At 41.5% G+C, this 26,299-nt stretch overlaps 1 protein-coding gene and 1 long non-coding RNA gene across 3 annotated transcripts in view; one reads left to right on the plus strand and one right to left on the minus strand.

Annotated features, from left to right (window-relative positions):
- LOC143656044 (uncharacterized) overlaps positions 1-26,299 on the minus strand; it is a 40,727-nt gene that overhangs the window by 12,665 nt on the left and 1,763 nt on the right. Inside the window, exons 2-3 of one of the 2 annotated variants that reach the window (XR_013162372.1) lie at positions 17,767-17,896; positions 15,941-17,490 (exon numbers count right to left, since the gene is read on the minus strand). This is a non-coding gene — a long non-coding RNA (uncharacterized LOC143656044). Of the gene's footprint in view, positions 1-15,940; positions 17,491-17,766; positions 17,897-26,299 lie in introns of those variants that run through there. The other variant, XR_013162371.1, reaches the window with a different exon arrangement.
- Positions 686-10,761, plus strand: B2M (beta-2-microglobulin). The gene is made up of 4 exons (XM_077127745.1): positions 686-817; positions 7,516-7,794; positions 8,404-8,431; positions 10,287-10,761. The coding sequence occupies exons 1-3, from the start codon at positions 751-753 to the stop codon at positions 8,415-8,417; spliced, it is 360 nt and encodes a 119-aa protein (XP_076983860.1). The 5' UTR covers positions 686-750; the 3' UTR covers positions 8,418-8,431; positions 10,287-10,761.

Genomic DNA, 26,299 nt, shown 5'->3' on the forward strand with positions numbered 1-26,299 from the left:
TGAAGGGCTCAGTAAACAAGCTTTAAGCAAACAACTACTCCTTTTACTACCAGAGCTCCTTACACCCACAGATCAATAGAGAAAAGAAAATTACCTAAATAGCTGGAAGGTTCAGGGAAGTACTTCCTGGCCAAAGCTTTCCAAAAAGAAACTTTTCCCTGAGGGGATTCAGGAAACAAGAAGCTCTGAATGGCTCTCTGAGCCATCCTCGGGTGGTCTCAAAGTTTCTGGGAAGACTCTGGAAACCCTGCTGTGCTTCCTCCTGTATCTATAAAACTGACGTTCTAGTTCTGTTCGGCACTGTTCATCGCTGGTAATTTTTCAGGGCTTCAGTTTCCTCGAAAGAAAATGTCAGTTCTAGGTCCCTAACTGGCTGGACCACGGTAAGCAAGTCGCTTAGCATCTCTGGGCCCATTGGCAAAGTTGAAGCGCGGGACCAAAGCGCTTCCAGACTTAAATCCTAGGATCCGGCCCGCGCTCCAAGCTGGGGGGGGAACCCCAAATCGGAGGGCCCAGATTTACAGACTGCGAAGCCACCCAGTCCAAACCACTCCTTCACTGTCACGAGACTTTATAAGAAAATGAAACTGAAAACGGGAAAGTCCCCTCTCTAACCTGACCTAGAGCGGCGCGCTAGGAGACCGGTGACGGTCTCCGCGGGTCTGCTCCTGATTGGCTGCGTGATGCTTCCATATAAGAGGTCGCGCGGTGATCCGGCCTCATTCGGCGCCAGGAGCTGCTTCGGTCGCGATGTCTGCCTTGGTGGCCTTGGCCGTGCTGGCGCTTCTCTCTTTGCCTGATCTGCACGCCATCCAACGTGAGTGTTTCCTCTCGCTTCCCCTCTTCGCTTGTTCTCGTCAACTAGCTTTTTCTCTGCCGCCTCCCCTTCGGACCCCCCCCGGACTCTGTACCTTCCCTGCAAACTCTCCTCCCGGCCCGAGGACCTGCTCGAGGCTAGAGCTCGGAGGAGAGAGGGCAGGGTGTGTGCGCCTCGGGTGGACGCTTCTTGCTCCCTTCCCCGCTGTGGGTGCGGGACTGGAGCCTGCCCGGGATGGGCTGGGTGAGTCAAGGCATAATATCAGAGTATTGGTAGGCTCCAGAGCGCCCGGGGCAGGAAGAGTTTCTCTAATGCTGTTATGCGGGGTGTTTTGCTTCCCGGACGCAGCTGGACAGGGTGCGTAGGCCCACCCCAAAAGCGCGAAACTGGGAACTGTGATCCGCTAAGACAAGGGCTTGGAGTTCAGCAAGGCGCCGCGCCTGCGAGCTGGTTCACAGCAACTCTGGAGGGGCTGAGGGGCTTCCTCTGGATCTTCCCCTTCGGCAGAACCCGACTTCTACGGGCCCAAACCGTGGCGAGGAAATAACACGCGACCTTTGTTAATAGGCTTTTCAGAGGAACAAAGCTTGTTTACATGATTAATTCCTATTTCATGCATCTCTTAACAGTAACAGCAGCTACCTGTCACTGAGAGCGCGTTGTGTGCCAGGGACATTATGTGCTTTGTGCGTTTGTGCTGAAAATGAGCCTAGGATGTGTACAGACTTTGATTATCACCCCATTTCACAGATGAGGAAACTAAGTAACTTAACATACAAGGGATAAATGGACATTTTGCAGGGCCACCCGCCTGCGCTCCCCCTTGGGCTGAGATTTGTACACTTTTCAGACACTGGCCTCTTCAATTTTCCGTGTGAGGGTGTTAGGAACAGGCTTTTTCTTCGCACAGGGCTTCCAGTTTGGCTCCTTGCCTGGTTCTTTCCAAGTTGAACTGACACATCTACTTTCGGTTTTGAGAAAGTTATAGTTTATCAAAGTCAGGAAGGTTGTAAAACCGCCGACCAAGATCGTTACCAAGGCTGTTCAGGCTATTGTTGCACTTTCTAAGTACTCAGCAATGTGCTGGGTCCTCTCATTTTTACCCCTTCACAACAACCCTATGTGAAGCTGTTTAATTTAAATATAATTTATTTACAAAATAAAGCATAATGTATACTTCATCACCACTATTTATATCTGCTGGTGACAGTTGGTAACATAACAATAAAAAATTTTTTTAAATCTAAATTTAAAAAATTTCTAAAGTAATGCATGCCATGCACAGATCACTTCTGGAAAATATGCAAGAAACTGGTAATGGTGATTGTCTCTGGGGTTCTATTTTCTCTTCTGTCCTGTATGTGGGTTTTGTTTTGTTTTATTGAAAGCATAAATTAATTTTTCACTTAAGCTTTGAAAGCTTAAATAACTCTCAAATTCACAGAGCCCCTAAAAGGCTGAGTCCACACCCAAACCCATGATACATATGCCCTCCTTAGAAGAGATTATCATGGTGTCCTCCCCAAATGCTGCCTGTCCCCTTCTAAGAGAATCCTGGGCAGGATGAACCTGTGCTCTGACTCCTGGGGCATTTATTATGTTCTTATTGCAAGCTCAAAGGCAAAGAGCTTCCTGGTTTGTCTTCACTGTCAACTTTATGAAAAAAAATTAGCTAATTATGAAAAAAATTAGCTTCACTGGGACCCACAGTCCAATCATTGGTATTCCTTCTCCCCACCACCTCCCAGACACGGAGAGGTTGCTGCCCTTTAATGGACTTTGAAGCTATGTGCATTTAAAAGTAAAATATATACATACATTACAGTAAATCTGTATATTTAGTAGCAGTAACACATCTTCATTTTGGATGAAAAATATAGAAATAGGGTTTATAACATTTTCTTCCCACATCCACTTGGATGGTCTAGTCACACATCCCATTTTGGAAACCACTGTTCCATGGTATTAGGCAATGTACTCTCCATCTGGCTAGCTGTAGGAATCACTGGAAGGGGCTGACTGAAAACGCAAATACCACTCTCATATGTGTTAACTCCACTCTAAAAATGGAGAGTGTGTGCTCTACTGTTTGCCACAGTCCTTGCCCCTCCCTATTATATTTTACCTAGCCCAACTTTTTTCTAGCTTCTATCAGCATCTGAGTTTTCTTTGTTTTGTTTTGTTTTTTTTTTTAGCTCAACTTCTTAAGGTATGAACTCAGAGAAGGGTTGGCATATAAAGTCTATGAAGGGATAAAGAGGTTGTGTTTGGCAGGAACATACATTGGGTTGACTCTGTTTAGAACCGGGGGAACAAGGAAGTAACAATAACAACCACTTATGCTGCTTGCAGAGCAATAGTAGGTTGGGGGCAAATCATGTAGAGACTTGGGTGATTTGTTAAGGAATTCTGTGGGTGCTGAGAAGCCATCAAAGATTCTTGAGAGACTCCAGAGAAAGGTTTTTAAAATTTTGGCATAATCTCCACCATCTTCCAGAATGCTGGAGATCTCCTAGATAAAAATTAAAAAGGCATGTGGGAACACAGTACCAATCAAAATTCCAACAAATTACTTTGAAGATTTGGAAAAGCTAACTATCAAATTCATCTGGAAGGGAAAGAGACCCTGAATAGCTAAAAGCATCCTAAAAAAAAAGAACGAAATGGGAAGATTAACATTCTCTAACTTTAAAACCTATTATAAAGCCACAGTGGTCAAAACAGCATGGTACTGGCACAAAGACAGAAGCATTGACCAATGGAATTGAATTGAGAGTGCAGAAATAGACCACCAAATCTGTGGTCAACTGATTTTTGACAAGGCCCCCAAATCCTCTGAACTGGGACAAAATAGTCGTTTCAATAATTGGGCATGGAAGAACTGGATATCAATAGCCAAGAGAATGAAAGAGGACCCCTATCTTACACTCTACACAAAAATTAACTCAAAGTGGCTCAGACACCTAAATATAAGAACTAGCACCATAAAGCTTCTAGAACAAAATGTAGGGAAACATCTTCAAGACCTAGTTTAGGAGATAGCTTCCTAAACTTTACACCCAAAGTACAAGCAACAAGAGAAAAAATAGATAATAAATAAAGGGAACTCTTCAAAATCAAATGCTTCTGCACCTCAAAAGACTTTGTCAAAAAGGTGAAGAGGCAGCCAATTCAATGGGAGAAAATAGTTGGAAATCACATATCAGACAAAGGTTTGATTTCCTGTATATACAAAGAAATCATACAACTCAACAACAAAAGAACAAGCAATCCAATTATAAAATGGGCTAAAAATATGAATAGGCATTTTTCTGAAGAGCAAATAAAGATGGCTCAAAAATACATGAAAAGATATTAATTTTCATTGGCTATAAGGGAAATGCATATCAAGACTACTATAAAATACCACCTTACCTATAAGAATGGCTGCTATTAAACAAATAGGAAACTATAAATGTTGGAGAGGATGTGGAGAAATGGGACACTTATGCAGTGCTGATAGGAATGTATAATGGTGCAGCCACTATGGAAGACTGTTTGGCGATTCCTTAGGAAACTAAATATCAAGTTGCCCTATGACCCAGCAATAGCATTACTTGGTATATACCCAGAAGAGCTAAAAGCAATGACACAAATAGACATTTGCACACCAATATTCATAGCAGCATTATTCACAATCACCAAAAGATGGAAACCAAATGCCCAACAACAGACGAGCGGATCGACAAAATGTGGTAAATACATACAATGGAATATTATGCGGCAGTAACACAAAATGATGTCTTGAAGCATGTGACAAGAAAGATGAGGACATAATGCTCAGTGCAGTTAGCCAGATACAAAAGGACAGATACTGTATGATTCCACTTTTATGGCCAGCATAAAGGTATAATCAGAGGCTTATAATACAGAATACAGGGGATTTAGAGATGCATAGAAGCTAGAGATGGGTGAACTGTTAGCTAATGAGGTTGAACTCCAATGTAAGGGAATAGATAGGAGTGAAGGTGATTCTCTAATGGGTCTAGAAGTAATATTACTATATTGAAGATGAACAAGATTGAAAGGGGTTGCATAGACCTACGTGTTCCACTGACTCACACTAGAAATATGAGTGAGTTCGCACAAGAATTACTTCAAAGATATGATTCTGGTATAAGAAATGTTTAAGCCCAGGGTACAGGGGAAAACTGCTATTGCATGCTATGAGCTATGTTCAAAAGGAAACCATCAGCACCACCACAGGAACAGCAGAGGTAAATAATGGGGGGAGGGATAAGAGTTAAGAGGAGGTTTAGAATTCTTGTTTGGTGAGGGTGTGTTTATTGGTTTTTCTGTCTCTTGGGGACAATGAAATTATCTAAAATAGAGAATGTTGATGGACTGTGGACTTTGGGCCCTCTACATGATGCCCGATGAATGCAGGTGGCTGAAGGATGCACTGACAGAGAAGTAGATTGGCGAACGATGGTGTGTACTTATGAACGAAGGTTGTGCTGCTACAAAAAGGAACAAAGTCATGAGGCATGCAACGATGTGAATGAACATGTGGGACATTTGGTGAGACAAAATAAGCCAGAAACAAAAAACAACAATGGTATGGTCACCTTTAGAAAATGCTTATGAGAAAACAGGGGCCTAGATTGTAAGCTTTTAGAGCAAACACATTAAGTCCGGAGTGCTGATTATTATTTCTGGATTTTGAGAGGCTGTTTTATATATATAACCTGATATTTAGAGATAAGTACAAGCTGAACAGGTTGGTGTTAAAGTAATTCAGAACATAGGGGTAAGGACATAACATAGGGAAGACAGTTTCTATATGTTAGAACCACACATACTCTTTGAGACTAATGGAAGAAAGGTTTATTTGTCCTTGAACTGAAATTTTCTGTAGTGCATAATCTAATTCAACCTACCTGTATAGCTCATTTGAACAATTCAAACACAGGAAGCACTGAATAAGAAAGAGGTCCTTTAATCCTGTATAGATTTTTGTAATGCCTGGAAACATCCTAGAGTATATTAAGCAGATAATCAAAAAGTATTGGCAAAGTCCGCTGAAGGAGGAGAGAAAGAATATGGAACTATTAAACCTTACTATCCAGGAATCCCCTGATACTGTGTCAAACTTTAGGTATACCCAAATCAATAGGCCATGCCCTCGATCATGAGGCTTAGTCTTGTGAAACTTATGTAGGTAGTGGAGAAGCTTAAACTACCTATAGGCATGCCTAAGAGTTACTTCTGGAGGACCTCTTTTGTGTCTCAGATGTGGCCTCAGTCTCTCTATGATCAGTTCTGCAAGTGAAATCATTGCCCTCCCCCCCATGTGGGATATAACATACAGGGGTGAAAGTCTCCCTGGCGACATGGGAGATGACGCCCAGGGATGAATTCAGACATGACACCATGGGATCAACAATTCCATCCTGACAAAAAGGGGGAAAAGAACTCTCTCAGTGGCTGAGAGAGTTCAAATAGTGTCGAGAGGCTACTCTGGAGGTTGCTCTTACTCAACCTTGCTACCTATCATAACCTACCAACCCCCAACCAGTACCATTCTAGCCAATCCTAAAGAACACCTAGGGCAATATATAAGATTCCACAAGGGTTCCAGGCAATAGAGTAACTTTTCAGAAACTACAACCTCCAGATAGATGGGTCCCTGGTCCAGATACTTCCTGAAACCTAGCCCAGCCTCTCCAGAACATCAGATAATCCATCTCCCTACCCCATATTAGTGACAGACGCTTCCAATATAAAAAAATTTAGAATTGCCATAGCCCAAACAACCCCAAAGAGAGGTATGGAAAGATCAAAGGTGATGGTGGAATTATACATAGAAGATAGGACTTAAATGAATATGAATGCTGAATCATTACATTGATATCTCTTTTAGTCTACAGTATTTTAGAGCAACTAGAAGTAAAAGCCTAAAATTTTGAAATCGTAACCCGTGTCAAAGTCTGAAATATGTTCTACAACTAATTGTGGTGCTGCGCTTTGAAATTTATAGCTATTTTTGTATATATGTTATTGTTCACAAAAAAGAAGGGAAAAAAGTTGATTGTGATAATCAAAAAGTATTTAAGCCCTCTAACCTCCTATATTCTGGAGCAGCTAGAATGAAAAATATGAGAGGATTGAATGGTAGCCCATGACAGACCCTGGGATCTATCCTTCTACCACTTGTTGAAGAGTGCTTTGAAAACTATTGCTTTTTTATTTCTTTGCTTTGTATATATGTTATACTATACAATAAAATAAAAGTTAAAAGGAAAAAAAAGGCTGTGGGGTACAAGGGTAGTTCAGTGGTAGAATTCTTGCCTGCCATGCAGGAGATTCAGGTTCGATTCCTGGCCCATATACTTCCCCCAAAGAAATAAACAAGCAAACAAAGAAAGAAAAAACAGACAAACAAAAATTCAACAAATGGTGCTGCTATAACAGGATAGTCACATGGAAAAGAATGAAATGTGACCCCAGGCATATAGCATACAAAAAAGGGGGCATGTGGCTTATCTCACAAAATGGAGGTACATTTTTGGAAAGATGGACTCATTTGGCTAGAGCGGAAATAGGATTAAGAGAGATGGATGATCTTAAACATTGGTACCTGATCTGGTTTTAGACCAAGTTAGCCCCAAGTGAAATACTGTGGTGATTTTCATTTGTCTTTCTCTGATGTTCCTCAGTTGTCCCGAACATTCAAGTTTACTCACGTCACCCAGCAGAGAATGGAAAGCCAAACTTCCTGAATTGCTATGTGTCTGGATTTCATCCACCTCAGATTGACATTGAGCTGTTGAAAAATGGAAAGAAGATAGAAAAAGTGGAGCGGTCAGACCTGTCCTTTAGCAAGGACTGGTCTTTCTATCTCCTGGTCCACACTGAATTCACCCCCAATAATGAAGATACATATGCCTGCCGGGTGACACATGTTACTCTCCCTGAACCTAAGACGGTTAAGTGGGGTAAGTTTTCAAGTTCTTTCCTTAATTGTTCTGCCAACAATTGTATCTGAGTATAGCTATGGCACAAAGCTGCTTTGGTATAAACAAATTTACACTTTGGGATTGTCAGGGAATATTGTAAAAGCTCCAGTTAGCCACCAATAACATGTGAACCCAGTGTCCTGTTAGTGGCATCTGCTACTCGCAGTCCCTGAAATACTAGTATCCTTGCAGCAAGAACTGTGAGCATCAGCAGCATTTGCACAAATGCACAAACCTGATCCCAGCATCTCTTACCTACATTCCCTCAGGCTTTCCCAGCAGCCTTATGGGTACTTAGGAATAAGAGGCTCAGGGAAGCTTAGGTCTTATCTTTAAGCCCTGCTATTCTAGCACCCTACACAATCCTGGAGTCCTCCAGTATTCTTTGGTTCAGTTGGGATCTGAATGAGGCCAGTAGGCAGGATTGGGTCCTACAGAGTAGTTTTAAACAAGGTATTCATGGTTAGGAACCACAGACTATCCTGCCAATCTTATTTATTACCATGCTAGGTATTTACTAATACATAGTATTTTCAAAGTAAATCTTACCGAGATTTCCTTTTTCTTTCTCCATTTTCTTTTTCATAGAACGAGACAACTAACCAGCATTATGGAGGTAGGTTTCTGGCCTTGAAAAAATGGTTTTTTGTTTGTTTGTTTTGCTATCCTGGGTACTATTTACAGACAGCTCTGACATAACTCTCACTGTATGGGGACATTAGGGTAGCATTACAGCGGGCAGAAAAGAATCCTATAGGGCACATTCCCTTCTCTAAAAGGAGCACAGAGGAGCTGCTGGTGTGTGTGGTGAGGATACAGTCAGCTAGTTACCCAACACCATCTGCAAGGGTTTGATCTGCTGTTTCTCCATTGGGCATCTCTGCTGAGACGAGGGCCTTTAGAAGATGAACTGCTCTCTTCCTATGCTAGCAGTTGCATGATTCTTCAGCCAGGAGAGAGGAGTGACATGGATCTTCAAATGTCCCATTCTTTTCAATCTTGTTCAGCTTCAGCGTGTGGGTATTGTGTTCTCCTTCTAGGCAAAATATGGGACATGCAGAGGCATGACAAGTTTAGGTGATTCCAAACAGTGCAGTAAGGGTACCTGGGGTAAGACTGGTAGGAACCAAGGCTGAGCAGATTGGTGGGGAGAAGGGGAAACATAGGTAACTAGCTCTCCACCCTTCAAGAGGCTTCCAGTCCAAAGAGGGCAAGAAATGGAAAGAGATTGCTGTAACTCAATGTAATGGATAATGTAATAGGTCCGTTTACAAGGAGCTCTAGAAACCTGAAAGAGAGAGGGACTTGGACTTCTCTGCATCTTCAACTGTAGTCCAGTGTTAGGAAATCCAGCTTTTCAATGAATTCTGTTCTGCAGGGTACCCTGACGCTGAAAACTCATTCAAATCTCCCATGAATTCTAGGATGGAAATTGATATGGGAGAGTGTTTTGGTTTGTTAATGCTGCTGGAACGCAATACACCAGAAATGGAACAACTTTTAAAAGGGAATTTATTAAGTTACAAGTTTACAGTTCTAAGGCCATAAAAATGTCTAAACTAAGGCACCCAGAGAAAGATACCTTAACAAGAAAGGCCATGTCTGTCACATGGGAAGCACATGGCTGGCACTTGCTGATTCTTGTTCCCTGTTCCATTGCTTCCAGCTTCTGATGCCAGTAGTTTCCTCTCTGAGCATTTGTGGGCTTTCACTTAGCTCCTTGGGAAACAACTCTGGGTTCTGGCTTGCTTAGCATTTCATGGGAAGGCACCTAACGACATCTGCTGGACTCTGTATCTCCAAATGTCTGTGTCTAGGCATCTGCTCTCTCTGTTGGCACTCCAAGCATCTCCAAATGTCTGTGTCTATGTTGGCTCTGGTGTCTCTCCAAAATGTTTCCCCTTTTAAAGGACTCCAGTAAACTAGTCAAGACCCATCTTGAATGGCTGGAGTCCCATCTCCATCTAATCAAAAGGTCACACTCAAAGTTGGGTGTGTCACATCTCCTTGAAAGAATCCAGTCAAAGTTTCCACCCCAGACAATAGATCTGCCCCCACAAGACATGGCTTTTCTGGGGTCCATAACAATTTCAAACCAGCATAGAAAGCATCAGAGAGGTTGGATGAACTCGAAGAAAAACCAAAAAGCATGTGGTTTATCTCTCAAAATGGAGATAGCCTATTAGAAAAGTGGAAGCTCATTTGGCTAGAGTGGAAATCGGATTGGGAGAGTCACAGTTACTAAATGATAGAACCGGGATCTGAACTCTAAAACCAGCATTGTTTCCTCTAAAGTTGTGGGAGCATCAATGGGATATGATCTTTGTGGGTCTGGGAATTGTCTGCAGCTATTTCTTTTACAAATGATGATTTACACAGCAGAAGTCAAGTTAGGCAAATTTGGTGTTTAAATCTGTAATCCAAATAAGTTAAATGTACTTGCTAATATATTTTTTTCTTTTATTTTTCAGGATTGGAAGACGTCTCATTCAGATTGCAATTAACCCAAATTCTGTCTCTTTTTCTTTCTAAAATACTTATTTGCTTTTACATTTCATGCAATTCAGAAGGTTATAGTGATGTTAAGATGGGCATCAGTTTTCTTTAGGCTTCTACTTTGGGAGCACTGTTCCTGGGTTTGGGTTGCTGAGCAGGCAGTGATAGAAGAGAAGCTCAGGTTCAGTGACAACCTCACAATCAAATTTAAACTCTTCAATCATTTTTACACACAAAACTATAAGACATTTATCCATATTCAGATTAATCTCTATTTTGCCTGTCTGATTGGCAATTTTGAGAACTTTTTAAAAACATAATTATCTGATGTTTCAGAAGACTGATATAGCGGATGAGATATTCTGTCATATAAAATTCATTTTTACATTTTATATGTTAATGTAGATTGGGGATGATTTTTTGTTTCACTCATTAAAACTGATGGTTTTATGTGTTCAGCTTCTTAAATATTATACCGCCTCTTACCCCTTTGTTTTCAAACAAGGAAATGGTCTTCAAGTGTCACTTGGAGAAGAGTGTGAATCCCTCATATATAGGGTTTGGCTCACAGGGGCCTCAGTGATCTGCATTGTGCAGATGGGGCACCTGATGCCCAAAGAAGATAAGTGACTCAGCCACGGTATCACAGCTGTTTGCTATGAGATCAGGTTTTTGTCTTTTAGCCAGAGTTCTTTTCCCTTGGTCAAGAGATGAGTAGTGTGCAGACTCCAAAAGGAGGAAAAATCTCTGGAGAACTTAATATTTTAGCAATCTAGATATACTTTGAGTGAAAAATACTCAATTTTTAAATTTCAAGGTATATTATATATATGACGACCAACTTCGCATATTTGTTTATTTGACCAAGAATTTGAGTTACTTAGTGGTAGGTACTGGTAAGATGAATGAAATATAACCCTGAACTCAAGTTGCACACTTTAATGGAGGTGAAGATGTAATCAAATAACTGGGAAATATCCAGATGAGAGTATAGCATAGGAATACTCACAGAACTAGAGCGATAGGAAAAATGAGCTCAGGGAACAACATAAAAATTGAGAGGCAGTAGAGAAGCAATTTGCTTAAATTGAGACTTGTTGAGTAATGACTCTCTGGTTGGCCAGTGGAACCTGGGGCTTTTAGGCTGGGAAAGGTGGGTGCACAAAATATGGGAAGCACAGAGGCATGGCAGGCTTGGGTAATTCCAAACAGTAAAGTAAGGGTATCTTAAGGGAAGACTAATAGGGATGAGGGCTGAGCAGATTGGGATGGATTTATCTAGATTAGTAGCTTTTCATCCTGCCTGTACATTAGATCACCTGTGGAACTTATTTAAGAAGACAGTTTTCCATGCTCCAATGCAGACTAATTACATTCCAATCTCTGGGTATAAAGCCCAAGTACTAGTTCTCTCTCTCTCTCTCTCTCTCTCTCTCTCTCTCTCTCTATATATATATATATATATATATATATATATATATATATCTTTTTTTTTTTTTGGTCTCTAGATAGTTCTGCTCTGCTGGGTGATGGCTTCAATGTTACGCTCCTTTGAAGCATGTATTAGTCGCCCATTTCAGACGAGATCAGTTGAAGAGGAGGAATATCAGAGCTTGAATTAAACTCAGTAAATATAACTGTACAATACAAATTAAACAGAAACGTCTCAATGCCAGTAATAACTAGATCTTATATCTATTAACAAGAATACCCATCTATACTGCTAAACTGAAAAAAAAAGCACTTTCTAGAAAATATATATAAATCTTTTTAAATTCAGAACATTTATAAGCACTTGATTATATATTTGTACCATCCACAAAGCAGTTCTGGGAAGCTCTGCCCTGGATTGTTGTGATTACCTAAGGCATGCAAGGGTGTAAATAAGGAAGAGGAAGCTAACCCTACTGTGGAAAGTCAATTTGCTAAAAGCCATTTTTCTGAATGGTCAGTTGGTAATTTTTTTTCTGAAGCCTTATGTTTGTGTGTCTGTGGGGTGAGGGATTTTGGGGTTGGGTATGTTCTAGTTTGCTAGCTGCCAGAATGCAACACACCAGAGATGGATTGGCTTTCAATAAGAGGGGATTTATTTCATCAGTTCTTCAGAGGAAAGGCAGCTACCTTTCATCTGAGGTTCTATATTACGTGGGAAGGCACAGGGTGATCTCTGCTGGCCTTCTCTCCAGGCCTCTGGGTTCCAACAACTTTCCCTGGAGTGATTCCTTTCTGCATCGCCAAAGACCTGGGCTGAGCTGCGAGTGCTGAGATGAGGTATGCTGAGCTGCTTGGGCTGTGCTGCGTTGTGCTCTCTCATTTAAGCACCAGTCAATTAAGTCAAACATCATTCATTACAGCAGGCACGCCTCCTAGCTGACTGCAGATGTAATCAGCAACAGATGAGGTTCACGTACCATTGGCTTATGTCCACAACAACAGAACTAGGTGCCTTCACCTGGCCAACCTGACAACTGACTAACTACCACATGTCCATCCCTTGTCAACTTAGCAAATACATGCATAACCTTAAACAATATTAAGGTGCAAAAAAATTCTCTTCTGGCTGTGGACCAGAAACAAGTTGTCTGGTGCCAATATGCAAAGGAGGATATTCACAGGATACAGGTTTTCCCTAGGGAGAAATTGGAAGGAATACAGATGTAAAACCTGCAGGGCAAACACCACTGGATTTCAAAGTCTGAAAGTCATTCATCCTTCGGCTTTGGAAAGTGGCAGTCCCAGCCTTTCCGAGGGCCTATGCAGTGGCCCGCCTCTTTCCAAATCAACCTTTTTCTCGACTCCACTCTCTCCAGGCACTGGGGCCACCCCTGGGCTCTGTGCCATTTCCGGGGCACATGTTCAACCCCTCCATGTGATGGCAGCCAGGCTCTCTCCAGTCCCCAAGGAGCGTGCTGTACCTTTTCCAAGGCCTGAGGTGGCACAACTCTTCCACTGCAATGAGATGGGAGATTTATCCTCTGCCCTCAGGGAAAACTCACCCTCTTCATGTATATGGGTGGGTCCACTCTCCTGGCTGAGATTTCTTGGCTTCAGACCCGAGCTTCCATGATTCTCACTCTGCAAACTGCAATTTGTCCCTTTGTGTCCCCCTTTGTCCAGATTGGCAGTGGTTCCGTTTTCACCAACAGCCTCTTCAAGCGCTCCAGGAGTTCTCCATCATTCTCTTCACAGCTCCTCCAAAATCTTCCCCTTAACCATCCAAAAAACCGTTCCAACATATCTGGTATTTGCAAACTACAGCAGCACCCCACTCTCCAGTACCAAAATCTGTTCTAGTTTGCTAGCTGCCGGAATGCAACACATCAGAGACAGATTGGCTTTTAATTAAAGGGGATTTATTTCATTAGTTCTTCAGAGGAAAGGCAGCTAACTTTCATCTGAGGTTCTTTTTTACGTGGGAAGGCACAGGATGATCTCTGCTGGCCTTCTCTCCGGGCCTCTAGGTTCCAATAACTTTCCCTGGGTTGATTCCTTTCTGCATCTCCAAAGGCCTGGGCTGAGCTGCGAATGCTGAGATGAAGTATGCTGAGCTGCTTGGGCTGTGCTATGTTGCACTCTCTCATTTAAGCACCACCCAATTAAATCAAACATCATTCATTGCAGCAGGCACGCCTCCTAGCTGACTGCAGATGTAATCAGCAACAGATGAGGTTCACGTCCCATGCTCATGTCTGCAGCAACAGAACTAGGTGCCTTCACCTGGCCAACCTGACAACTGAATCTAACTACCACGGGTGGGAAGTGGAAGAGGAGAGGAGGTGGAGAGATGGAGCAGGCTTGGATCTTAAGCAGTGGTGTTTCCCTCCTGCTGCTGACCACAGCACTCCGTGAGGCCTATATCCTGCCTTTCTAAACATGGGCAATGGGCCACCTAAGCCAACCACCACTATCGGGCCTGGGGAAATGGAAGGAGGGTAGAATCTAGAAGTCTTTCCCAGGCCAGCAGACTGGTTTCATCCCAGACCATGCAGCTGAAAGGGATGAAGGGTGCTGCCTGACAGCCTGTGGAGAACTGATCATTGAAGAATTATTTGGCTAACTGATACAAACAAACTGTCTTTTAGAAAAGGTATCTACTATGTGATGACATTGTGAATTACTGATTATATATAGAGAGCGGCAAAAAAAAAAAAAAGAAAAGATATCTTATGAAGAATTGTCCTAAAGCCATCACTACCACTATCATTATCAAATAAGGAAAATAAAGAGAAAAATATCACAAACCCCTGCAATCTCCTCTAGATGCAACTTCTCATAGGCGGTGCTTAGTGTGTACATACCACTTGGTATTTTATGTTATAGTTGTTTTTAAAATTTAATCTTTATTAAATAGGTCAATTTGCATTTCCTTATATTCCCCTTTTAGACAATTTAGAAAGATCTAAGGTATCAGAGAAAGTCAGCATATAATTTGATGGAGGTTTTAAAACTGCAGGGACAGTCTGAGAGGACCACATACACTGACCAGAAGCAAGTGGCAGTGAGAAAATGCTGGAAGGTGGGAATATCTCTGATGTTCATAGAGGTAAAGGGAGGAAAACACATCTGGAGGAGAGACCCTAAGAAATTTAAAAATGTAAGTTAGACTTCAGTAGTTTTGACCTGGAACTGCTCTGTTGACCCAAGGGAAAAAAATTAAGAGATAAGACCATGTCTGTGATTCAGTGGCTTTAGTGGCTTGTGTTGTATAATATTCCTTAAGGATGGTGCTCAGACCCTGCTCACCCATCACTCCCACCTTACTCCCACCCTCAGCTTTCAGAGCATCAGCATTTACCTATCTCAGGCCCTCTTAAGTTGTAAACAGCCACCTCTGATCTATTTTCAAATGTTTTATTAGTCTGCTTACTGGTTTCTTAAAAAATCTCAACCTCTTCAACCAAATGTACTCATGGGAAAAGATCCAAAAGTATACACAACAGACCCTTAACAATGTTTGCCTAGGGGCAGGGGGTCAAAGTTGGCAGAAGACAGTGGAGGAAGTTAAAAAAATTGACAAGAGCAACTAAAGAGACAATGGCAAATGCGATACATGATCCTGGACAAGGTGAATTCCTCAAGAATGGAGGGGAAAAGTCTCAAAAGACACTTTTCGGACATACTGAAAAATTGCACTATAGACTGCAAACTTTATTACAATATTAAATTTCTTGAACTTAATAACTGTACTTAAGGTGCTTACATAAGTGAATAGCCTTGCTGGTCGGAAATACACATGGAAGTACTAAGTATTCAAGGAACATGATGTACCCAACTTGCTCTTAAGTGTTTAGAAGACATATAATAGATAGGCAGATAGGATGAAATGGCATATGTGGCAAAATGTTAAAAGTTGGTGGCTCTGGGCATGTGGATGGGGGTATGCTAGAATTTCTATTTGGGTTTTGTATAATTTTTTCAACTGTCCTGTAAGCTTGAATTATTTAAAAAAATAATTTAATAAAATAATTATTTTATTAAATAATTTAATAAAATAATATTAAATTTAATAAATAAATTTTTAATAAATAAAATTTAATAAATAATATTAAAAAAATAATTCAAAGAACTAGAAAGGCAATAATCTTTGAATAAAACTAAGTCATTAAAAATGAATAAAATTTATTGGATGAAACAACTCAAAGGAAAAACAAAAAGAAGAAACTGAGGATATATTTCTATCTCTTGGGTGAAATACCTGGCCCCAAATAAAACCAAGACCGACTGAAACTCAGCAAGGTGCGGGATCTCTATTTTCCCTCCCCCATAAGCATTTCCTCATTTTACTGTTTGCACTCAGCAAAAGCAGGGATGACTCTTGCTGTCACACAATAGCATAGCGTTATATGAAGTGGTTTTCTGGGTTTCCTTTGCTGTTTGCAGGTGTGCATGCCATGTTTATCATCTCAAGAGTCAGTGAATGTCTCTGGTTGGGTTCTTGCAGAAGCAGGCTCTGAGCCAAGGATTTGGGTGCAAGTGACTTATTAAGAAAGGGCCCCCAACACACACACCAGGAAAAACTATTAAGGGAGGGGGGAAAGCAAGACAAGGAATGGGAAGAAGCCAAGCGAAGGTGTGATTTCATAAGTCACACACTCAGCCTGCTCCCAACTGGGAAATTCTTCTAGAACAAAGGACACACCTCAATTTGTCCCGTCATGAAGGAAAGGAGTAGGGCTTTGCTACTCCAGATCAGCCTGTTTCTGGTTATAAGCTTTCCAGTGGTGAGATGAAACGTAAAACTCCAGGCCACTTCCACTCCACTTCAGTGTGATGACAGGTGCTAGCTATTGCAGTAAAATAGGCAAACGCTGGGGACCGGCATGCAGAGTTCGGTTCTGGGGAGGGCACCAGCCTGCTGCTCAGTTTCCTGTTAACTTCCTCTGCTGGGCCCACAGCCCACACATTCCCAAACTCCTGCTAACAGTTCTCAGTTTCTAAGGGACGAGTATTAAAGTGTGAATGCCGCTGGACTCAGACCTGAGTTTGAATCCTAATTTGTCAAAAGCATTTGGAAAAGTCAAATTACTGTCTTGACCTTTTGTCACCATATCCATAAAATGGTATAATTATTCCTATATCATGAAGTATATTCATTATCCCCTTATTTATTCAATAAATAAGAAGTGTCTGCTCTACCAGGGTTGTTCTGAGAAGGAGACAGTTATGAGAAGGGCTCTGTAAACTGTAAACCTCTAGGTATTTGCTTTCACTTTCAATGTTTCTTAATTTTCACAGCTCAGTAGAACAAGGAAAATTAACCTAAAACCCCCAGCAGGGAGATACAAGGAAAAACATTTTGGTGCTGAGCTGGTGAAATAACACACTGTGGAGGGTGCATGGGTGGTTGGGTGGTAGAATGCTCGCCCTCCATGCGGAGACCCGGGTTTGATTCCCAGACCGGGCACCACCACCACCACCACTCCCCAAAAAACACTGTGGAGGAATTCCTCTCTCTATAGGGCTTTAGAAAACAAGATGGTCCTCACTCAGTCTGGATACTTCCCCAAGGCTGTGTCTGGAAGAAGAGCCCTGTAGGCATGGTCAGGATTTCTGGGAATGGTCTTCTTGCTCAGGGAATTCACAAAGCCTAATTGCAGTCTCAGTAACTTCTAGTCTTGCCTCAGTCACTGTTCATCCTCCTTCATCTCTCTTAATCTTTCCTGGCCTCAATTTCCTTACCTGCAAAATGAAGAGTTCTTTACTACTCTTCTTTACTGTGGTGGCACAGTAAACAAGGCACTTGTATACTGGGACTATGTCTGCTACAGGACAGAAACTCAGGACTCGGACTCAGGCTCAGGCAGGCTTGGTAGACTGAAGCAGGCACAATCACAGGATTCTACATTAGAAGTTTCAAACCCAATTAGATCCAACATCACCTCTTTTTGTTACAAGGTACCTCTTTTACTTATCTGATTATGAAAGTCAAGTATTTCAGTATATGAATGCTCTTACCTGGCTGTATTGGCTGATATAAAGAGGTGCCAGGATCTCTGTGAATCAGTGGCAACAACTGAAGACTGAGAAGTACGCTGTACCAATGACTCAGATTCAGATATGGTATTGCTGGCTTTGGTGTAATTCTCTGAAACAGTGAAAATATCTACTTAAAATTCCCCAAGCAAACAAAAGAAAACAAAACACATCTTTGTTTACTTGCTTGGGAGTTGCATTTCTGGATAATTCAATGTATATGGGTCTGGCACACTGAGGATGGTCAATAAATAAATGTTCAAGGAATAAATTGAACTAACTGAGAAGCAAAACACTTTTTGCAGGTGATTGTAAATCCAGATAAAAAGCAGATTTTTCATACGCCCAGTGTGTATGTGTGTGTAGGGGAGAGATTCCCAAGTCTTGGGACCCCTCGTTCTCAGCCCCTAAATACTCCTAGCAGTCCTATTATTGAACCCAAAACAAAAAATGCCCCTAGGGAAGCTACTGCCTCCTTGAAAACAACTGGTCTAGTGAGTAGGGAGTTGCTGATTTAACTCCAGGAAAATAAATAAGCCCTGCCCTTCCCTTTTCTCGGAAAGCACGAGGTTTAGAGACAGACGAAACTAAAGATGGGGAAGTCCCCATTTCTAACCTTGAATAGGCCTTTTGGCCCAGAGACCAGTGACGAGCCACCCTGGGCTCGGGTTTTGATTGGGCAGTTGGGGAAACCATAAAATTGGGTTTAAAGCGGGGCAGTGGAGGTGGTGGTGGGGGCGGACGGTGGCGGTTGGAAGATGGACAAACCCAGCACTTTTTCGCCAAAAATTGGTGGGAGTTAGTGCCGCGACCCTCGCTTGGTGGCCTGGGCTCTTCCAGCGAGTCGCCGCCGCCAGCGTGGGCGCGTCCATCGTGAGTGCCCCGTCCCTCAGCTTCTCCTTATCGATCCGCCGGCTCTCCCTGGCTCAGCGTCCCCGGGTTGTCCTCCCCATCACTACGTAACCCCGCAGGCCGGCCCGACTCTCAAAGACCCATCCCGGGCGGGGAAGCCGCAGACGGCCAGGATGGGGGCGCGCCGCCAGCGATCGCTTTCTGCTCTCTTCCAAGCCGCACAGCTCCGGGCGCCGGAGTGAGCCGGGCAGGCCGGAACGTCTAGATCGCTGAGCTGCGGGCTGGCTGGGAGCGGTCGGAAGTGCAGTGCTTTCAAGGGCCCTCGGGGCTGGTCCAGGGAATCTCTGGGCACAGCGGGAGGAAGGAGAGGGGCAGGCGGCCACGAAAGGTAAATAGTTGAAAGCTGCCATCCTGCGCGAGGCAGGTGTACGTGGGGTCAGAAAGAAGCACCGATTGGTAAGGAGGTCGGTGCGTCTGCGGGGAAGGCCGAACACTGCGCCTTCCTTTGAGCTCCAACCCAATTTCCTCTCTCTCTCAGCACTTCCAGATGAGGCGCAACGGATTGCGTCTAACCCCAGACCATGTTATACTGTTTTGTGTGAAATTTCTTTGGCAGCTTACATATTTGTTTTGGTAAAAGATTTATTGAGATGAAATTCAAATACCGTACAATCCCCCCCATTTAAAGTGTACAATTCAATGGGTTTTAGAACATTTACACAGTCGTGCATCCATCACCTCAAATCAATTTTAGAGCATCTTCATAGCCTCCCAAAGACACCCCATATCATTAGCAGTCACTTCACATGTCTTCCACACTCAACCCTTGGCAACCACTAATCTACTTTCTGTCTCTGTAGATTTGTCTATTCTGGACATTTCATATAAATGAAATCATACAATATGTGGTCCTCTGTGACTGGATTTTTTCATTTAACATGATGTTTTCCAAAGTCATCCATGTTATAGCAAGTTATCAGTGCTTCTATACTTTTTATTGTTGACTACTGCTCCATTGTTTGGCTATATCACAACTTATCTATTCATCAGTTAATGGACATTTAGATTGTTTCCACTTTTGGCTACTCTGACTAATGCTGCTGTCATCATTTATGGACAAGTTTTTGTATGGAAATATATTTTTTATTTCTTCTAGGTATCGACATAGAAGAAGAGTTTCTGAGTCATATGGTGACTCTATATTTGATCTTTTGAGTAAATGCCAGCTGAAAGTGGCCACTTCATTTTATATTCTTACCAGCTGTGTATGAGGATTCCAATTTCTCTACATCCTTGTCAACACTTATCTTTTTCAGGAGAAACACTCTAGTGGGTGTGAATCTCATTATATTTTTGACTTGCATTTCTCTAATGGCTTATGACATTGAGCATGTTTTTAGGTGCTTATTGGCCATTTGTGTTATCTTCTTTGGAGAAATGTCTATTCAGATCCTTTCCCTATTTTTAATTGGGTTATTTGTCTTTTTATTATTGAATTATAAGAATTCTTTTATATTCTGGATACAAATCCTTTATCAGATACATGATTTTCAAATATTTTCTCTTATTGTGAGGGTTATTTTTTCACCTACTTGAGACACAAAAGTTTTTAACTTTGAGGGAGTTCAATTCATCTGTTTTTTCTTTTGTCATTTTTGCTTTTGGTGTCATATCTAAAAAACCATTGTCTACTGCAAGGTCATGAAGATTTAGGTCTGTGTTTTATAGTTTTAGCTCTTAACATTAGGTCTTTGGTCCATTTTGAATTAATTTTTGTATATATGTGAAGTAGAGGGGCAGCTTACAGTTTATAAAGTGCCTTCTCAATCCATTAACTCATCTGTTCACATTTCATCTCCCCTGTGGTAATAATAAAAATAGTTTCCTTTAAGTGAAATCTCACCATGGCTAGGGGTTTTACATGTTTTGTCTCATTTAATTCTCATTAGTAGCATTCTAGAAGGAAGATTAGAATGCCTTCAGATGAAGAAACTCAACTCCAGAGAGACTAAGTATAAGTAACATCAGGATAAAAAAGGGAATCAGAGCTAGTTTGATTCAAAGCCAGATCTGATTCCAGAAACCAGCCCATGGACAAGGCATGGAGGCATGCCCAGGATTTCCCTTTTTAGCTGCTCTTGATGGTTCTTGTATTCCAGAAGTTTCAAAATAAATCTACCAGCTTCATCTTTCCATGTAATATCCTCAAAGGCACATGGTTTTCTCTTGGAGACACTTCTATAGAGTATGTGACTGTTGGTGGCCTGGTTCCCTTAGTTGTAAATCTGTTGGCTTCCTGACTGGAAGTTTCCAAGTGTGCTGGTTTGAAACTTTATGTACCCCACAAAAGCCATGTTTTTTTTATCCTAATCCAATCTTGTGAAAGTAGATCTGCTGTTAGGTGAGATCTTTTTTATTAAAAGTTGTTTTTATGAAGATATGGTCTACCCAAGTGTGGGTTGGACCTTTTGATTAGGTGGTTTCCATGGAAGCCTACTCATTTATGGTGGGTCTTAATCCACTTATTGGAGTCCTTTAAGAGGGGACAATTTTGGAAAAAGCTCAGAGCCAACACAGACAGAGATGTTTGGAGATGTAGAAAGAAAATGCCCATGTGGGAACTTTTGAAACCAGAAGCCAAAGAACCAGCAGATGCCAGCCATGTGCCTTCTCAGCTGACAGAAGTGTTCCAAACACTATCCGGCTTTCTTAGTTTGGACATTTTTATGGCCTTAGAGCTGTAAACTTGTAACTTATTAAGTCCCCTTTATAAAAGCCAACCCATTTCTGGTATATTACATTCTAGCAACATTAGTAAACTAAAACACCAAGACAGAATAAACTTTGCTACTTTCAAATTTTAAAAGGTGAAAGCTTATTGAAATGGGGAAAGTCATAAAAGCCAGCCATCAGAGTGATCCAATTGACTACAAAAACCAAGGTGGGGGACAGATGACATCTTTGAAATGCCTACCTTATATCTACCAATGTGCTAGGATTCCCACAATTCCTTACAATTTTGTGTGTGCTTTTTAAATAATAATTACGTAAATGTTTTATTTACTTAAAAGCTAATGCAATGTCAGACAGTGCAATGGTGGCTCAGTGACAGAATTCTCGCCTGCCATGCCAGAGACCTGGGTTCGATTCCCGGAGACTGCCCATGCAAAAAAAAAAAAGAAAGAAAGAAAGAAAAGATAATGCATTGTCTATTTACTAGGGTTGGATTGTATGATGTGTGAATAAGACTGTTTAAAAATGAACACTGGGCGGGCCATGGTGGCTCAGCAGGCAGAATTCTCGCCTGCCATGCTGGAAACCCAGGTTCATTTCCCAGTGCCTGCCCATGCAAAAAAAAAAAAAAAAAAATGAACACAGATAAACAAGTGTTAGAGAAAATGAGGAAGAGATGTACCTATTCACTGTTGGTAGGGAAACTTAAAGGCGCAGCACTTTGGAAGATAATGTATTGGTTCCACAAGAGGCTGGGGTGGGATTGCCACATGATCCTGCAACCCTTTTGCTCAGTATATACCTGGAGGAACTGAGTGTGGGGACATGAATAAACATTTGCACATTGGTGTTTATGATGGCAGTATTCACAATTCACAATGGATGGAGGTGGCGTAATGGTATGATGACTGAGGAATGGAAGGGGGAACTGAGGTGTATACATAAAACAGACTACTGAGCGGCCACAAGAAGGAATGAATTTTTGAGACATACAGCTAGGTGAATGAACTTTGTTCCAGTTTGAAAGCTGCAAAATGCACTATACCAGAAATGGAACAACTTCTAAAAAGGGGAATTTACTAAGTTGCAAGTTTATAGTTCTAAGGCTGTGAAATTGTCCAAATTAAGGCACAAACAAGAGGTTACCTTCACTCAAGAAAGGCCAATGATGTTCAGGGTTTCCCTCTCAGCTGGAAAGGCACATGGTGACATCTGCTATCTTTTTCTCCAGGATTTTCAACGGCTTCCTTGGGACTCCCTCTGTTCTGTTGGCTCTGTCAGTTCTGGTGGCTCTAAAGCTTTTTCCAAAATGGTTCCCTCTTAAAGGACTCCAGTAAGCAATCCCACCCTGAATGGGTAGAGACACATCTCCATGGAAACCATCTCATCAAAAGTTACCACCCACAGTTGGGTGGGTCACATCTCCATGGAAACAATCAAAAAGCTCCCAACCAGAAATATTGAATTAGGATTAAATAACTTGGCTTTTCTGGGATACACAACAGATTACTGACACATTCCACCCTTTGGACCCCCAAAAGACATGTTCTTTCCAAATGCAAAATACATTCATTCCATAATAATATCAGAAAGACTTAAACCATTTCAGTAACAATACAAATACAATACAAAATCAGAAACGGTACCAAATCTCATCAAAGTCAGCTACAGGCGTGTTCTAAGGCAAATTCTCCTTTGGCTCTGGACCTGCAAAACTCAGAACAAGTTATCTGCTGCCAATATACAAAGGAAGGACAGTCATAGGATACATATTCCCATTTCCATAGGGAGAAATTGGAAAGAACACAGGGGTCATAAGACTCAAACAGTTCTGGAAATCTGTAGGACAAATGCCATTAGATTTCAAAGTCTGAGAGTCATTTATCCTCAGGGCTTTGGAAAGTGGCATTCCCATCCTTTCCAAGGGCCTATGTAGCCACCAGGCTCTGTCCAAATGTAACCTTGGGGGACATTGGGGAGACCATCTTTTTCTCAGCTCCACCTTCTCCAAGCATCAGGGCAGCACCTGAGCTCTCTGCCATCTCCGGGGCACATGCTCAACCCCTCCGAAACAATGGGGTGGCAGTCAGGCTTTCCCAATCCCCAAGGAATGTGCTCTACCCTGTCCAAGGCCTGAGGCAGCACAACTCTTCCACTTCAGTGAGTTGGAAGGCCCACCCTCTGCTTCCAGGAAAACTCACCCTCTCCAAGTGCTTGGGTGGATCTGTTTTCCTGGCCCTTGGTTTCTTGACTTCAGACCTTAGCTTCCATAGTTCTGCCTCTGAAGTTATTTTTCCTTCAATTTGTCCCTTTTCTATTCCTTTTAATCCAGACTGGTAGTGGTTCCATTTATTCAGATCCCACAACATTCTTGTTGGTTTCCTATTCAATAGGTTGGGATCGTGCCCATCAGACAAAAGGACTTTCCACAGATTCTTACTGGGTAACTCCATCTCCAATCCTAGCCTTTTCTGAAATAGCTAACTGGTTCCACATTTGGTTAAATCTTCACATGGGGCACTATTCTCTGGAGTCTCCCTTTCTGGAAGCTCAGAATTTTCCAGACCATCAATTTTGTTTTTTTATACACAAAAGTTCAGTTCTCAGCTTATCTCTTTCCTGTTGCATTTCACTATAAGCTGCAAGGAGAAACCAGGCTGCACTCTCCACATTTAATTTGGAAATCTCTTCAGCTAAATAGCCAAGTTCATGGCTTTTAAATTCTGCCTTCCATCTAAAACCAGTGGTGAATTTTGCTAGATTCTTTGCCATTTTAAAACAAGGGTCACCTTCCTTCCAGTTTGCAATAACACATGCCTCATTTCTGCCTAAGGCCTTATCAGAGTTATCTTTAGAGTACACATTTCTACCAACAGTATCTTCAAAGCACTGCAGGCCTTCTCTATTAAGCTCCTTACAATTCTTCCAAAATCTTCCCCTTATCCATTTAAAAAGTCGTTACAACATATTTGGTATTTGCAAACCACAACAGCACCCCACTTCTCCAGTACCAAAATTTTCTCTAGTTTGAAAGCTGCTGGAAAGCATTATATCAGAAATGGAACATCTTTTTAAAAGGGGAACTTATTAAGTTGCAAATTTACAGCTCTAAGGCTTTGAAAATGTCCACCTCTTCCTAGAACAGAATCTAGGATAAAACTTTCAAAACACCATTGTTGCCTTTATTAGAAAGAGAATGCTAGGCAACATGAAAACTCTGCATGGACTAAATGGTCCATTCCTTATTTGCTATTAGAAATTCAAATGTACAAACACCTTTGTTGGTCTCTCCAATTTTACATTTATAAAAAAATAAGCACTGGGGACAAGATGGCCAGTTCACAGTGATAATCTATGAAGGTTTGTAGTCAAAAGACATAGATTTGTGTCTCTCCATGCCACCTGTTAGCAGAATAGTGAGCATTAAAATAGGTATGCCTAAAAGCAGATTTTAAAGACAATTTCTGTTTAAACATCTTTTTTTATATCACCTGTGCTGGTCTGGAGCTATTATGTAGCCCAGCAAAAGGTCACGTTCTCTTAATCTGTCTCTGTAAAGGCAGAACTATTGTGGATGGGACCTTTTGGTTCAACTGAGATGTGACCCAGCCCATTCAAGGTGGCTCTTAATCCTGTACTGGAGGCTTTTATGAGAGTATAGATAGAGAAATGCCCAGAGACATTTTGGAGAGAGCCATTTGAAACCAGAACCCAGGAGAGATGGACCAGCAAACGTTGTTTTTGCTTTTCCACATGACAGAGGAACCCCGGATGTCAGCAGCCCTTCCTCAGAGGAGGTATCTTCTCCATGAAGTTTTTATTTGGACATTTTCATGGCCTTAGAACTATACATTTGTAATAAATAATTAATAAATCTCCATTGAAAAAGCCAACCCATTCGGATATATTGCATTCTGGCAGCTTTAGCAAACCAAAGTATTTTGATTCACCCTGGTTGTAGCAGCAATAAAATGTGTGATATCAAGCAGAACTATCTTGAAACATTTGTTTCTAGTCCAAAATAGAGCTTTATATTGTATTTTTCCTAAATCTATGTACTCTTCTCTTCCAGATGATCATAATTGCAAAGCAGACCTTGCTTTGACATCCAATGGCAGGACGAAGGTATACTATCACTCTTCTGTGGATATTCCATATGAGCACCCAAAACCTATCCTTCAGTCAGATCCTGTGCATAATAACGAAGAAACACATGAACCAGAGTAGAAGAAAAGATGAACATATTGAGCAAGGACTCATGATAGAACAACTTAGCAAAATATTCTTTACCACCAAGCACCGATGATATCCTCATGGACAGTATCACCTATGTAGAAGGAACCCAAATCCCACAAAAGAGATGATTTTCAGGTTCTCATTAGGAATCAAAGAGAAATGTTATCTTCTGGCTCATTTGCCATATGAGAAAATGTAATCTGGTGTACTTACTAATATGTTGTATAGTAAAATAGTAATAAAATATCTTTTCATAAAAAAAAATAAGCACTTCCTCAAAATCCTCATACTGACTCTTGGATGAAGTAGCAACCCTTCCTCGGTACTTAATGGTGTTTCTCTTGAGGTAAGTGCCCCTTGGCCTCCTCATTCTCCCCAGTACCATCAGAAAATGGAGTGGGGAGTGGCACTCAGCTTCAAGAGCCATAGTATATAACAGTGGTATAACTTTATTATAATGTACCAGTATCAGAAATTTTTGTGCATGCATTTCATATATATATATAAAACACTATATATTTTATATATATATTACTATCAATCTTTTTTGTTAGTTTTTTTTTAATTTAAGAAGACAAACAATACACTTAGCACCACCAACAATGGATATCTTAGCTTAACCATAGACATATTTAAATAAAGTAGCCATATAATCATTGTAAAGCCTGTGTTTGCATAGTAAGTTTCATAAACC

The sequence above is a fragment of the Tamandua tetradactyla genome, chromosome 14 (assembly GCF_023851605.1).
Source record: "Tamandua tetradactyla isolate mTamTet1 chromosome 14, mTamTet1.pri, whole genome shotgun sequence".
NCBI lineage: Eukaryota > Metazoa > Chordata > Mammalia > Pilosa > Myrmecophagidae > Tamandua > Tamandua tetradactyla.